The 15,055-nt window shown below is 36.6% G+C and overlaps 1 protein-coding gene across 1 annotated transcript in view; it reads right to left on the bottom strand.

Moving 5' to 3' along the window:
* Window positions 1–1,953: 1,953 nt before the first annotated feature.
* The window catches only part of LOC136815583 (tyrosine-protein phosphatase non-receptor type 21-like), a 34,578-nt gene continuing 21,476 nt past the window's right edge, over window positions 1,954–15,055 (bottom strand). The window contains exons 9-24 of the mRNA XM_067072035.1: window positions 12,785–12,876; window positions 11,520–11,607; window positions 11,328–11,422; window positions 10,535–10,576; window positions 9,521–9,584; window positions 9,051–9,111; window positions 8,637–8,739; window positions 7,722–7,944; window positions 7,052–7,126; window positions 5,991–6,059; window positions 5,290–5,493; window positions 4,747–4,818; window positions 4,338–4,421; window positions 3,725–3,803; window positions 3,145–3,311; window positions 1,954–3,004 (exon numbers count right to left, since the gene is read on the bottom strand). Coding sequence (XP_066928136.1) covers window positions 2,876–3,004; window positions 3,145–3,311; window positions 3,725–3,803; window positions 4,338–4,421; window positions 4,747–4,818; window positions 5,290–5,493; window positions 5,991–6,059; window positions 7,052–7,126; window positions 7,722–7,944; window positions 8,637–8,739; window positions 9,051–9,111; window positions 9,521–9,584; window positions 10,535–10,576; window positions 11,328–11,422; window positions 11,520–11,607; window positions 12,785–12,876 — 1,647 coding nt within the window. The 3' untranslated portion in view covers window positions 1,954–2,875. The remainder of the gene's footprint in view (window positions 3,005–3,144; window positions 3,312–3,724; window positions 3,804–4,337; window positions 4,422–4,746; window positions 4,819–5,289; window positions 5,494–5,990; window positions 6,060–7,051; window positions 7,127–7,721; window positions 7,945–8,636; window positions 8,740–9,050; window positions 9,112–9,520; window positions 9,585–10,534; window positions 10,577–11,327; window positions 11,423–11,519; window positions 11,608–12,784; window positions 12,877–15,055) is intronic.

Raw genomic sequence — 15,055 nt, 5'->3', positions numbered from 1 at the left:
TTACCTACTAAAATAGAAGCTATTCGTATTGGGTCATTGTTCGATGGAAGTAACCTTAACCAGATCAGCTTTCGACTGTAACCATCTATGCATCCGTGAATTGGGAAACCAAAAGGCTTCAATTTGTCATATCCATCGAAATGCCAGCAACCATTTGGACCAAGAGAGTTGTATACTCTCCTTTTTAATTTCCGGGTTCGACGTCGCAATTGACAGCTTGTGGGTTGACTTCTTTCGCCATTTCCATTACACGTTTGCGAGACACAAAAAGACCCCGGAAAATACGTAATTGGTGCCACATTGCATGATATCCCATCCTATCCGATATCATTGTTAAAAGACGCAAAGTAAAAAAATCGGTCTGCAAAATACACAGAATGAGAATGTGATAAATACCGGTGCCGAAATAATTTAGCCGTCAGCTGAAGCTGTAAAATCAAAGATTTGTACTAAAAAAACAAAGATTAGTACTGAAAAACAAAGATTAGTACTAAAAACAAAGATTAGTACTAAAAAAACAAAGATTAGTACTAAAAAAACAAAGATTAGTACAAAAACAAAGATTAGTACTAAAAAAACAAAGATTAGTACTAAAAAAACAAAGATTAGTACTGAAAAACAAAGATTAGTACTAAAAACAAAGATTAGTACTAAAAAAAGATTCGTTGACCCTTTTGGGCCACCGTAGTCTTACATATAATAATCAAAATCTTCTACATATCTCAGTGACGCTAGGACCATCAGTAATGTTTCCTCAAAAGTTGCAATCCATGTTTCCGGTCCATTTAGTACAAGAAAAATGGAGGGGAAGAAATATTAGCCTATTTGATCAAATTAATTCTAACCTTGAACTTATTATTATGAACTAGCTGATTTCATTAAATACTTTTGTAGTATCTTAGCAGTGTTTTAAGCCAAGATCCGCCCAATATTTTCAAAATCAGTCAGGCACCCAATTTATCTATTTGAGACACAGAATATACAGGGGTGTTAATATCGTGATTCATTTGCTACACAAAAGTCTGTTTTTGTGTCACTTTCGTTTTCGCAAGCAATGTTTTTGTTCTCGATAATTTTTGATCGATAGATCGGATAGAGCTTGGTTTAGACTTTACTCAACCTTTTTTCTGAAATATTGAATATATATTTTCATCGAGAGAAATTAAAATTCGAGTTATGTATATGATATGTATACAAATAAGAATAATTCATAATAAATTATACAAAACAAGTACAAAAATATGATATTTATAAAACCATCCTAAAATTCTACCCAAAAAAAACAAAATTTCCCTCAGTAAAAACGATATTAAAGAAAAGATAATTTAGTCCATTGAATTTAAAGCACCAAAGGTGCTAGAAACAAATATTTCATCTTAAATCAGATAAGCAAAGTAAAACCTCAAGGTGTGAGCATCTATTACAATTCATGATATTCATGACGTAATGTTTTTAGAATTTGCCACTACTGGCAAAAACCGGGGTCTTTCCGTAGAAAACATTATGTCATAAATGTTATGAATTGCTTAAATTCTCTATCTTAGATGATAAATAATTAAGAAGTAAATTCATCAGTTGGCTGTAAGCGAAAGGTGGAAATGAGGAAGTCCGCTCCCTTTTCTATTGACGCTAGACCCGGGGGTTCGAATGCTGAGGTTGAGTCGTGCCGCACCTACTATCAGCTCCCAGTTACCAATGATAGATCAGAGTATCAAATCTAAGTTACTCATTTGTTGAGTTGGGGATGAGAAATAAATAGCTGTATCTGCCAAGAAAATCGCTTCAAGCACCTTCCCTCAGGAAATACCTTCAACTTCAATGAGTTAGTCCAAAAAACGAAACCAAACAAGAGATCAAATTTATCAACCGCAGCATCTCGATGGAGCACAGCTTAAACATGTAAATTCTTAATCTTCTGATTCGCTAAATCAACAAAACGAGAGGTAAGCACCCTGCCAGTAGAAATAAAAGTTTGCATCGGATAAAAACAAAAATTAGAAATGTTACATTTGAAAAATTAAAATACGAAAATAAATTTACAAAATCTTACTAAAATCACTCAAAATAGAAAAAAAATATTTACTGTCCGTTATTGAGTTTATACTTCATTTAAAATCAAATTCATTCTAATAATATATTCTTTGGTTAAATATGCTAGCTGGATTGGAAATAAATAATAATATTTCCCTATCTTTAAACTATGCCTTATTTCAATAAAATCTCTACGGTATACTTTGGCTGATTCACAAAAAAAAATAGACTAGCGAGCATCTGCCTTTCCTTGGACACAGGAACGCAGGAATAGGGCTTATAAAAAATTCTTACGAAAAGATAAATTGCAGCAGAAGAGAGGTTTTTGGTTCAGCGAAGGTAGTGAAACCAATGCAAGCGTAAGCTGCAGCGAAATATAACGACGTGGTTTACTAGTCTAGAGAAAAAGGGGAGTTAACCCAGCGAATGTCACTCATATAAGTTTCTCGGTTCTGTACCAGTGGATAGGTGTGATAGGTGTAAGCCAAGAATTACCTATAAAATTGTAGCCAAAGCACTTTTGGTAAAGCCTAGTGAAGGGGTCCTGTAATCATATGGGTGTTACTAAGCTAAGATACCCACGAAATGAAATATTGTGGTTTGCCTTAGTATATACTACTATGGGTTTACACATATTGTCTCGCTGGGGTTTCATTTTGCTTGAACAAATATCATCCGAAACCAACAAGCTATGAAGAAGCTTTAGCTTTATTATGGTGTGTATATGTAAGCAAGGCAACTGGCTAAATTGATCTAGATTTCAAATCGAATCGATTTTCTACTAACTTTAGCCTCTAAGTTTTCACCATCTTGATCGCTCACGCAACAGCACCACACACCATTATCAAATCAGGCGATTTCTTCTCAGATAGTCAGCCAACAATTGATGAATGAAAATATATTCTTCCTCTGTTCGGACCAACTTCATTCGTTGTGAACGTAAATGCGCCAACGTCAAGGGAATATCCAACGGCTAAAAGAGAAGACAGATGAAAACCAATTCAAGATTTTAATCATAATTTTGCTACCCTGTAGTGGGTGTTTATAATTTTTTTGGTTCGAAAAATTACTATATTAGTGGATCTTCTTCACTCTCAGTGATTTATTTATTACCTCATTTAATTCCATTGTTGCCAGTAGGATTTCGGCCATGACCACCACCCCAGAACGCCCCGCGCCATCTTCACAATGCACCAAAAGCTGTTGTTGTTTGGATTGCTTTGAAAGTCCGTTCATTTCACTGGCTACTTTACGTATCGATTGAATTTCGTCCAAGAATTCTAAACCGAATACAATAGGCTATTTCACAGTCGAAATGAATCATGGGTAATCAAGACTGATTGTACCTCCATAATGGCTTCCCAATGGCTAGACGCAAAAATATCCAAAAATTAGACCAACAGAAAGTCGTTATCAAAGCGCGGTGGTCCTGATTACCCATGATTCATTTCGACTGTGAAATGGCCTATAGAAAAGAGGAAAGTAGAAAACTTCAACAGCTTCGGATACGATGTGTAGGTCAACAACAATGTCTTTGAAGAGTATTCGTTATCAGAAATTCTTGATGGAACTTACCATCTTACAATCTAGATCAAGAAAGTTAAAAAATATCGATGAAAATTTGATTAAATATTTCCCCAAATCAGAGAAAAGATTTTTTCATGATAGGTAGTAATAAGTTACTCAGACATACCGATAAAGGGTTGGGACCATTTTGGTGAACTTTTGTCATCCGGCCATTGTGTGTACTGCAGTTGGAATACTGTTCGTGACTGAGATAAAAATAATACGAAGTCTGTTGTGGAGTTTTTGTTAAAGAATTGAAGTATTTTGTTAAAAATTGAATTATCATATCATATGATAGCAGTAAAAACTGTCTAAATAACACTGATATTGAAATAAAAACGCTAAAATTTGGCCCCTTATCATAATGTAAATAGGTCCATTGTTATACAGCCAGTCCATAAAATAAGGCTAGACAGGGCTAGTGGTTAAATACGCCATTACACAGCCGCAAAGCGTTATGGGTAATAAGGACCACTGCGCGCTAATAACGACTTACTATTGGTCTAATGTTTTGAAATTCTTTTTGCGTCTAACCAACGGGAAACCGTTATCAGGGCGCAATCAGTCCTGATTACTCATGATCCATTTCAACTGCGAAATGGCCTATACAAAGGCTGGCGAGGTAAAACTCAGTGACACCTATCATTTCAAAGGAGCCATTTCGAACTTATTTTAATCATCAGGAGAATTCATTAAATCTCAGGAGTTTGGATTTTACAGGAAGTGGTTAGGTAATTCACCTTAGTCGTTGATGAGTTTTGAACCTGAAAACTTCGCACAGAATATGCATTGAAATTGTTTTCGAAATTCTTCCGGACCGTCACCTGAAGGAAAACAAAAATCATTAAATAAGCTGAAAACCTAGATAATAAAAGGTTCCGTTCTGCAAAAGTAAAGCTCCAAATAAGATTTGGGTTTAAAAATGTTCACCACTTCTAATCAGAGAAATAGAGTCTATTTCTCTCCCGTGTCACTACTACCATCAATTCATGATATTCATGACGTAATGTTTTCTACGGAAATTACCCGGTTTTAGCCAGTAGTGACAAATTTAAACTAGACAAAAGTTGTATAAAATTTGCCACTACTGGCAAAAACCGGGTTCTTTCCGTAGAAAACATTACGTCACTATTATCATCAATAACTCACCTGTCCGTAAGATGTAGGTGCTTTGTCCGATTCTTGTGGCCAGTACTGATGACATTGATCAAAACCTGCTTCCTGTAACAACAACAGTTACAATAAAGAATTATTGATTCATATCACCTCCAATTATTAACACCCTCTTAAGAACGATGCCTTATACAAGAACACTGCTACTGTTGAGTGAAGCCTTCTGAAAAGCAATACGTACAGCAAAAGTCTTGAAAATATAGATCAACAAAGGTCGGGAGAAGTTTCAACATCTGGAAGGTTTACATTACGGAATTTCGCCAGACCGTGCCAAGGATTTTGCAATGGGGGGCCTGAACCACCGCTGATCTCGTTTTCGGGGATTGTCGGATCCAACCAAAATAGTTTCAAGCTTACACGCAAGGGCCGTTGAGCCAGACTGGGGATGCGGCAAATCAAAAGCCGCCTATCATTCCTTTCCGATGAGAAATCGGCCAACTCCATTATAGCTTTAGCGTAGGCGGCCACCAATCCGCCATCGGAATATCAGATAACTTTTGAAGGAAACTATCATCATACCTTCAGTTTGGATAACATAGCGATGACAGTGACATTTTGTTCCCAAACCATCTGCCAGAATGCATTAGTAGTGTGTTTGAGAGGTGATTGTGCAACGATGAAAGAAAGAAGATGTTTCTCTTTCAGTGTGTATTGGATGTTGCTTGCGTTGATGTAGTCAACTGCTTCGAAATTATTGTTCGGATTCAGCGTGATACGGTGGTCCTAACAGAGATGAGGAATGGAGGGAGTTATTCATGATATACACTATTACAAAGTCTTCAATGGACCCAACAGCTGATTAGTTGGAAGTGACGTATTGACTGATTTTACGTGACTGGCAACCAATTAGCTTTTGGTTAGCTGTTGGTTCCATGATGTAATATCGGAAGATGCATATCATGATATATGAAAAATTGAAATAGTTGTGTTATTAAGTTCAACCAATAGCTTAGTGTTTAGAGGAATCTGCACCCCTCTCTTTTTGACCATCTCCATTTTTCGCAAACCGGACCTACCCCCGGCAAAACCATCATTTTCAAAGATTTGATTTTGGATATGATGGCCAGAAACAACACCTAACACTAGTCTCACACAATGAATTGGTCTATGATATGAATACGTAATTTCCATAGACGAAACAAAACTGAACGACCTCGGACTGTCTTATTTTCATTTTTCACTAAAAATAATGGATCCAGTAAGAAGAGATAATTGCTTACGTCATAAGGAAGAACATCATGGATTCGATTATTATTCATATTTTCGTTCGCTACCATCGACTCACCCGTCTAAATAGAATAACATTATATTATTATTCGGTCATGCTAAAACTCACCTGGGAAATATACGATTATATTATTATAGTAATCGTCAGCCGTGCAAAATTACTCGAATCTGATTGGTTTAGAGGAGTGCAATTAATCGTTAATTGCACTATTACCACTTTTTGCACTCTTCGGCGGGGGGACACTTTTGTCCCCTTATTCTTTTCTCTCCAGAGACTTTTTTTTACTATATAATAAAAACAAAGACATTTTTTTCTTCAATATAAAAAAGAACAAAGAAATTTTATGTTACAATAGCTTCTTTTAATTGAAAAGAAAGAAAACTCGTAACAAAGGAGAAAATACCGTAATTTGCACTCGTCCTTCGGACTCGTGCAAATTACTATTTTCTCCTTTGTTACTCGTGATTAATCGTTAATTGCACTCCAAACCATACGATTACTAGTACTAATATAGTATAGGTCATTATCAATTAGCCTCGTAGAAATACATAGTCGATCGTGCGCAACGCACTGGGCTCAACTTAAGTAGCTTCAGATTATTCAAGATTATTGATTATACAAGAAGGCCCGATTGTGGCAAAACATACCAGCTTTAAAACTCATTATTGAAGTCGTTTTGGCAAAAAAACTCGTCCCCACGCCCCGAAAATCAAAATTTTTGAAAAATGAAAAAAACACCCCCAGATATTCATTCACCCAAGGAACAAGTGTGTCAAATTTGAGCCAAATCCGACAATTTCTGAAGTCTCCAGGCTGCCTTAAAGTTTTGGGACATACATACAGACAGACAGATTCTAGCTCAACTAAAGTCGAGAATATGGTCTACGAGGCTAAGTGATAATGACCATTTCGGCTACTTTGATTAGGAGGCATTTATTTTAAATTTTAGTGGGAACTAAATTTACGGAAATTCGCTAAACACGTCAAAATTAGTTCCCACTAAAATCTATCTTCCTATGTTTTTCCATTTTAGAATGTTAGATCTATCTTTACCATTTTCTTTTGAAAGATTTGTTGATACTCTTTGCGAAGTTTGGCAGATGATAGTAGCTCTTCCACATGTTTTAACTGAAAACGAAAAAGAACAGAAAATGATCCAGATATTGACGCATTGAGTTTAAAGCCCCTAAGGGGGAGCGGGATGTAAGCCACTTATTTCCCATCCAAAACGCACGACCCACGTGATTTTCAAACAAACTCCGGATTGAAAGTAAACCCTATCGTAAAATTTATGTGCCGTATCACTAAATTTTAAATGTGGCTCAAATCTTATGGCTTCACTGTTTTTCTTTCTTGGGAAAGATTGATTATTCTAATTTAGCCCGGTTGTTAGCTCTATCTATCGACTACTTTACGCCTTTAGAGATGGACGCTTTGAGCTGGCGTTACCTGACAATCTGTTTGGCTTTGGTATGAAGGTAATATGATAAATTGATAAAAGCCCAATTCAAGTGGAAAGTTAATCAAAGTCTCCCCAACGGTTTAAAACAAGAAAACTCAATGCTTGTAAAAGCAATGTACGCATAGACTTAAGAGAAAGAGTCATCTTTTCTCCTATATATCTTTTGTGTGTAAGGGATACAAAAAACAAAACTGTAAAAGATGGAATCGCCATCCGAATACCGGACATTTGAAAAAATGAAGTCAAAGAAGTGCAACGTACCAATTCATCACGGTGTTCACTTTCGATTTTAGTCAGACGGGTGAAAATCAATGAGAAGGGTCGGCTGTTATCATTCATCGTGCTGTTGTTCGTAGACTGGAGGGTTGAGCCGGGTGGGAGAGGTTGAACTTGAAACTGACGAAATTCACATTCCGAGTCAGAGTCCGATGTGTTGTATTCACTAGAAACAGGTGTACCACTTCCTGTCGACGCCAAAGAATTCCTGTTCAAAGAATTATACATGTGTTGAAGAGAATAACTAGAAGCGTCATGTTTTTATCTAAAAACTAAATATTCGACCAGATTCGACCTTTACTTCAAGAGGTTATCATCAGGTCATCATTTACACTCTGACGATGACCTTTTGTAGTGACGGTCGAATATATAGTTCTTCAATAAAAACATGACGCTTCTGGTTATTTTTCTCAAAAGAAGAAAAATCAGGCTCAAGAAACATCTTTTAATTATACAGTTGACGCTCTCTAATTCGATCTTCAAGGGGAATTGGATTTTCATCGAATAAGGGAGCGTCGTTTATGAGAGTTTCATGTTGACGGGGACTTTAAATTTCATCGAATAAGGGAGCCTATCGAATAGTAGAACGTCGAATAAGAGAGCGTCAACTGTACATATTATACATATACATTTTTCAATTTGAAAACAACGATCAATAAACATGAAATGTGATTCAGTAAAAAAAACTGTGAGGTATTTATATTAAACATTTGAAGCCTTCCCAAGAAATATGTTACAGAACTAAATCCCATTCAGATGCTGGTGTTTACTAAATAAATTCCACTCAGGAGTTAAAGAGGTTCGAAGTGACGAGACTCTACTGTGATAGAACTAAATCCCTCTAAAATGTGTCTGTGTGTGCTTTTAGAAATGAAAGACTAAATTTTATTATCAACCAACCGATCATGTTCGCTTTGTAGACTGCAAGCATCTTCATAACGATGTAAGAATTCAGTGTCGTCATCGACCGTGTCATCGAAAACTGGAATGACGTTGTGCATTCCTGGAAAAAGAAAGGATTGAAGTCCAATCATTCAAATCAACAACCATCACGTGAACTCCCTAATTCAAAACAGGGGCATTACTCGGCACCGTGTCATTAGTAAATTTAAAGCGTACATGGAATATGAATTGTTCATAGAAATAATACAATAGTCCATCCAGTTTCATTTAGATGAGGATTTTGATTTAATTATTAAAAGAAAAGGTTTGTACATAAATTCGTAAAACATTATCCATGTGGACAAGCTATGCTTGTAATCATTGAAGGCGATACAAAACAGTCAGGGAAAATACTCGAATAAAATTACCCACCAATATCACTTGGACTCGGGCTTCCATTGCTACTAGTTTCCATCCTTTGATTCAAATGTTTCTGTAAGTCAAAATATCGAGATATCTTTCAGTATACCCTAAAGCGATCATTATTTCAGAAGAAATACTGTGTTCTGAAGATTTTAGCCCATGTTCAGACGTTACGGTTATGTATCGTTCCAGTATGGTTTCTGTTACGGATCGAGAGTGTTCATATTGGTTTCGGAACGTTTCGGAGCAATAAAACGGAACAGTTCCGTTCCAATGAACATAGCGGAGCGAAGCCGTCTCGATTTGTTTTACTTTGTAACGTCTTCTTTTTTTGACGTTTCGAATTTTGACGTTCACAGTAATTTCAGAACCGTTTCGTTTCGGAACGATACGGAGCAGTAACGTCTGAACATGGTCTAAAGCTTACTTTAAAGGGGCAGAAAAAATGAATTTGTGTTAAATGAAGGGAACACACAAACCTCTTTTGCTTTCTTGCGAGTCAACGTCATTTTGCGTTTGATGGTTTGCGTTTGTTGTTGTACCCTAATAAGAAGGGATGAACAAATCAAAATTAAAACCACCGTTCACCTATGACAACACTTTCGGGACTCAAGGAAAGAATGTAAAATAGGATTTTTTAATGCTAACTATTAAACACCTCTCGTTGTGGTACTTTGTTCAAAATGGATCCATATCTTTTCCTTGACCAAGGGTATAGAAGCTATAGGGTATCTAGTAACTTAAGAGCTAAAATTCAGAGGCGGAGGTATCAAAATAAAAAGATTCAGTCACTTTGTATCATAGAAATATAGTGCAATTGATCGTTACCCATGAATAATCTTCCTATATCTCCGATAAACTAAAGCTATTTTTTTTTAACTCTTTTAGTAAAAATCCATCATACTATCGTTACTATATTACTCTCGGGTACCTAATAGCCGTCCCCCCCCCGCTAATTAATTTTTCGAAAATTTTCCACCCAGGACATTCTTATTCCAACCCCCCCGCTTATTAATTTTTGGGAAAATGTTTTTGAAAGTTCCCTTTTTTGTCTTAATTCTGCTGTATTAGCCTCCTTTTCAAACATTTTCCACCCAGGACATTTTTATTCCAATTCCCCCGCTTATTAAATTTTGAGATTTTTTCCAGCCCCCCTGCTTATTCCAACCCCCCCCCCCCCGGCTATTAGGTACCCGAGAGTATTTGGATGTTATTTAAGCCCGGTGTTTCATTATGTGGTCTACTTTAGGCGTACAAACTTTCGCGAGGACGAAATATCGCAAAATTCGCGACATTTACTTTCTCGAATTCAACGGAAAAATACTTTTCTCGAGCATAAACCTTCGCGAATGGCCCTTCCTAGAATTTTTAAAGACATTTACTTTCGCGAAGAGGGCCGAAATTCGCGAAAATCTCGAAAGTTTCTGCTCGCGAAAGTTTGTACGCCTAAAGTACGTGGATTGATTGAGCTTGTGAGGTCATCAAATACTTACTTCAAAAAGAGCGTTGAATCAGTCGACATTTCGAATTGTGTTCTAAAATATATTGAGAAGAAAGCAAGATAAAAACAATTCGACGTTCTTCTTAAAAAGGTTTTGGAAAATTTGGTATTTGGTAAGTCAGGGTATTTCATAATCTATTGGATCATATAACCATATTAATTTACAATCTAATTTTAAAAACTAACAGTGGTACACCAAAACTTAAATTGAGGCATTTTGGGTCTGATGACGTCATCAAAACCTGAGTAATACAATATCTGGAGTTTGAGAAGGATTTAAGCAATGGTTGACCTATCATTGGATCGGAAATCATCGAGAGAATCTTTTGAGTCAATGAAGAAATACTTTTAGTGAATAGAATTCAATCTTATTACCCTCCCTCACCATCCAAAGGGCTTTTGATGTGTTCAGCAGCACTCTACTCGGTGGGTGCGACGCCGGGTGACGGCTAGTTTGGAATCTAATGTTAAAAACTAACAGTGGCACACCAAAACTTATTTCCTCTTTCGCACTTTTTATTACAAGTAGATGGAAGAGACATTTGAAACATCCGAGCAGAGCAATGGGAATAACCTGTGAGAATTACCAAGCTTGATAGTATAAGTAGAAATCAGGGAAACTGAGCCATCTGTATCGACGAATCAGCTTTAACAAATATTTGAGAACATAAACGGACAACAAAGAAAGATATTTAGCGACTTCTTTTCGTACAAGGCAATGATTTCTTAGCTTAGTCTGAAATATGATAGATCAATACCATTTTTTCAAAAATATATAAAAGTACCTGAAAGCCTTTCGACCAGAAGCATGAGACATTCGAAAGAACTGATGCTGTCCGACACAAATTTTCCACAAGTATTTCGCTATGTCCATGTCTTCCTAAATGTCAAATGGACAATGAACAAGTTATATTAAGTTAGCAACAGTCAATAGTTTAAAACAGTTAATAGTTTAAAACAGAAATAAACTTACTAACCATTTGAGTGGATAAAGTTTCACCAGAACTGCTATTGGATACAACAAAGTTCTGACGGTTGAACGCCATCTTCCCAACATCACTCCAACTAAAAAAAAAATAAGAATGAAATTTAGCATTTCATCTCCATACAGGAAAAAATATTTTTCAAAATGTGATATTCCAGAAAGAAATATTGCCGTTCATATCTAGGTCATCTTTTGAAGGCATGCTCCACAGTACCCTCTCCTTGATAAAAGGAGCTCTGAGTCCTCGGGTTCCACGTGGACCCGTAGCTCAATGGTAGAGCAAATGCCCGGAAATGGCATGATTGTGAGTTCGAGTCTCGCCGGATCCGTTGGTTTTCGAACGGTTCTAGTGGCTGGTCAGAAGATAACATGAGAGCGACTGTATTCACTTCATTGTAGCTCTAAAATCGCTTTGATCAATTACCTATTGACCATTAAACTGTTTTTGAGGTAAGAAGAGGTGAATTCACATTCTGAGAATGTCCGCCAATAGAATAAACGTTTCTTTTAGAGTACAGTCAACTCTCTCTAATTCGAACCTCTATTATTCGAATCTTTCTGTAGTTCGAACTAAAATATTGGTCCTCTCACCCGAAAGGTTGTTTATACTCTCTGTAATTCAAAAGTTTCTTTAATCCGAAGAGATTTTTTGGTCTCTTGAAGATCGAATCAGAGAGTTTCGACTGTATATTATGACTTTATTCTTGATATGTAAGAGTCAAAATGACGTCATATTTTCTAACGGAAGCACCCGAAGAAAGTAGAATTTTTACAGATTTTGACCACTGTGTCTATTTAAAGTAAAGGGGGTCAAATCCCGGCTTTATCAGGCGTTTTCGTTAGAAAAATGACTTACGCATATCAAGATTATTTTTCTTTTTCTCGTTCAAATCGTAACACAAAGTTTAAAGTTTCAATATGACAAAGGAGAAAGCCTCAACCAAATCAACGATCTTTGATTATTCACACACTTCGTTAAGTAGGTATTCTTACTGGCTGTTATGCATGAATTTGGACCGGCTAATAAAACATACAGGTCGGTACTACCTTATCGGGGAAAACTTCGTCGGGGAAAAGTGACGAAATTTTGGACAAGTGACGAATATTTTCCCCGACGAAAATTTTCTCCCGGCCTTAATGCGTTTACCAACTACCAGCAAGTGACGAATTTTTCCCCGACGAAGTTTTCCCCGATAAGGTATAGTCAATTTAAGTAATTTGGAAAATCTACATAGAAAATCTAATAAGGTATTTTACCTGACGAATTTTTTTATCTTCTTGGTATCTGTGTATAATATTTTGATGCCATGGTAACCAGCACCTATGTCCACGTGACTTCCATCCTTATCCTTATGCAAGGAGGGAAAATTAAATAACAATGAGACCTTTATATACCCTGGAAAAAGTTTTTCAATACCGGCCAAGCTAAATCTTTGATCGGAGTTTTTCTGAAAGTGGTACCCTAACGGCAGCATTACTCAATAATGTAAATGCATCGAGAGCGCTAGATCTACTTTTCGGGAATTAAGCTTTATGATATAGCGCTGCTAGACGTTAATTCTCAACATTGAAGTGACTTTTTTGCGGGAGCCAATCTAAAAAAAAACTCCCATCAAAGATGGCGGATAAAGCTTTGTCCAGGAATATGTAAAGGTCAGTGGATGAGACATGTTAAGCCGTTACTCGTGGTATGCGCCACTGCAATGTGTTCTGACATTACATCACAGACCCAATAGCTGATTGGTTGTAAGTGACGTAAAATCAGTCAATACGTCACTTTCAACCAATCAGCTGTCAGGTTCGTGGAAGACATTGCAATGGTGCATATCAAGAATTTCTTAAAAGAAGCAGCACACTGAGTTATGACGAAGGGAAACAATTGCTCTTGAAAGTTTACAGAAAAGTGAAGAAAGTACAGTTGACGCTCTCTAATTCGATCTTCAAGGAGAATTTCATCGAATAGGGGAGCTTAGCTTATCGAAAAAGGGAGCGTCGTTTATGAGAGTTGTCGTTTTTTCTTGTTGACAGGGACTTTAAATTCATCAAATAAGGGAGCCTATCGAATAGTAGAACGTCGAATTAGAAGAGCGTCAACTGTAAATTGAAAGTAAGTAAAATCAAGGGTTACTTTGTTTGAACTCGTTCAATGTACAAAAGAATTTCTGCACAAAAACATTGAGAATTATAGTCAACAGACACAGCTAATAGGGGGAGGGGTGAATAAAACTACTGACAAATGTGTCATCACAAGCGATTTGAAGTACAATTAAAACGGAGCGTTCTTGAGACGTTCCTGAACGTTCACGAACGTTCCATAGCGTTCCTAGAATGTTCCAGAACGTCCTCGATCGTTCTAAAACGTTTAGGGACGTTTCTGAATGTTCCAGAACGTTCAGAGACGTTCCAAAACGCTTGAGAACGTTGTAGAACGTTCCGGAACGCTCGCGAACGATCTTTAGAGTCCAAAGGTTAATATTGACTCAATAAGAACGTTCGAGAACATTATGGAACGTTCAGGAACGCTTCCGAACGTTTTAAGACATCCTTAAACTAGTAAATAAAAGGGAATGACCAGGAATGTTTAAGAACGTTCTCTAGCGTTCTTAGAACGTCCCTAAACGTTCAAGAACGTTCTATATCGTTCGTTTTGCTGACGTTCCATTCCATTCGTATTTAAAGTTGCTTGTGATGACACAAATGTCTTTTTCCCAGGGATTATCATCAAAGCCATCGTCGCAAAATGAAGCAATGAACTGGGAAATATGAAAGCAAACCGAGTCAAATTTCTAAATAAAGCGAAGCACCCTAATCAGAAAACAGTAAATTAGCTACAATTAGGGGTAAAATCAACATTTTTCAGGGGCTATCTTCAAATCATGCTGTGCTAGAGTTTTTTTGATGTGTTTCTACCCAAATAACAATAATCTGAAAAAAATTTTCAATTTCATGCATTTTTCAGGAATTGCCGGACCAAAAACTGCCGATTTTGGTCCCAAAACCCCCAAAATGGCAATTTTCGTCATTTTACTGATATTTCTCCTTGTTTATGATCCTACATGAAGCCATTTAGTATTCAAAGTTGTTTGAGTATAATTTAGAAGTACTTAAGATATAATTTAGGTGCTTTCAACACCTTATTGGACCAAAAATTAGGCAAATTTGGGCCAAAAACTCAAAAAAAGGTAATTTTTTGTCAATTTTGTTATGTAAAAGTTGCTTAAATCCACGTTATAGGCCTGAAAACTGCCACTCATTTCAAGGAAGTCATTAATGCATCACAAGGAGTCAAGACCAGGGGCCTCTGGGTATAGAATGGGCTTTTTTTATTTATTTCTTTAGGAAGAACACTCAAGCTTACTCAAAACATTGTGTTTTAGAATGAAATACAATTCCATAATGGCAGACTTTGGCAAATTTCTGACCCAAACCATTTTGGTTTTCCCAGAGTATTTCCAGAATACTTTCAACACCGAAAGATTTCAGGACCCTATTTGAAGCCACTTTTGAGATTTTAGCCTGAGAAAATCA

Source organism: Clytia hemisphaerica, unplaced genomic scaffold (genome assembly GCF_902728285.1).
Source record: "Clytia hemisphaerica strain Z4C2 unplaced genomic scaffold, Clytia hemisphaerica genome assembly, whole genome shotgun sequence".
NCBI classification, from domain to species: domain Eukaryota; kingdom Metazoa; phylum Cnidaria; class Hydrozoa; order Leptothecata; family Clytiidae; genus Clytia; species Clytia hemisphaerica.
Note: the sequence above shows the minus strand (reverse complement) of the source record. Positions and strands in the feature narration are given on the sequence as shown.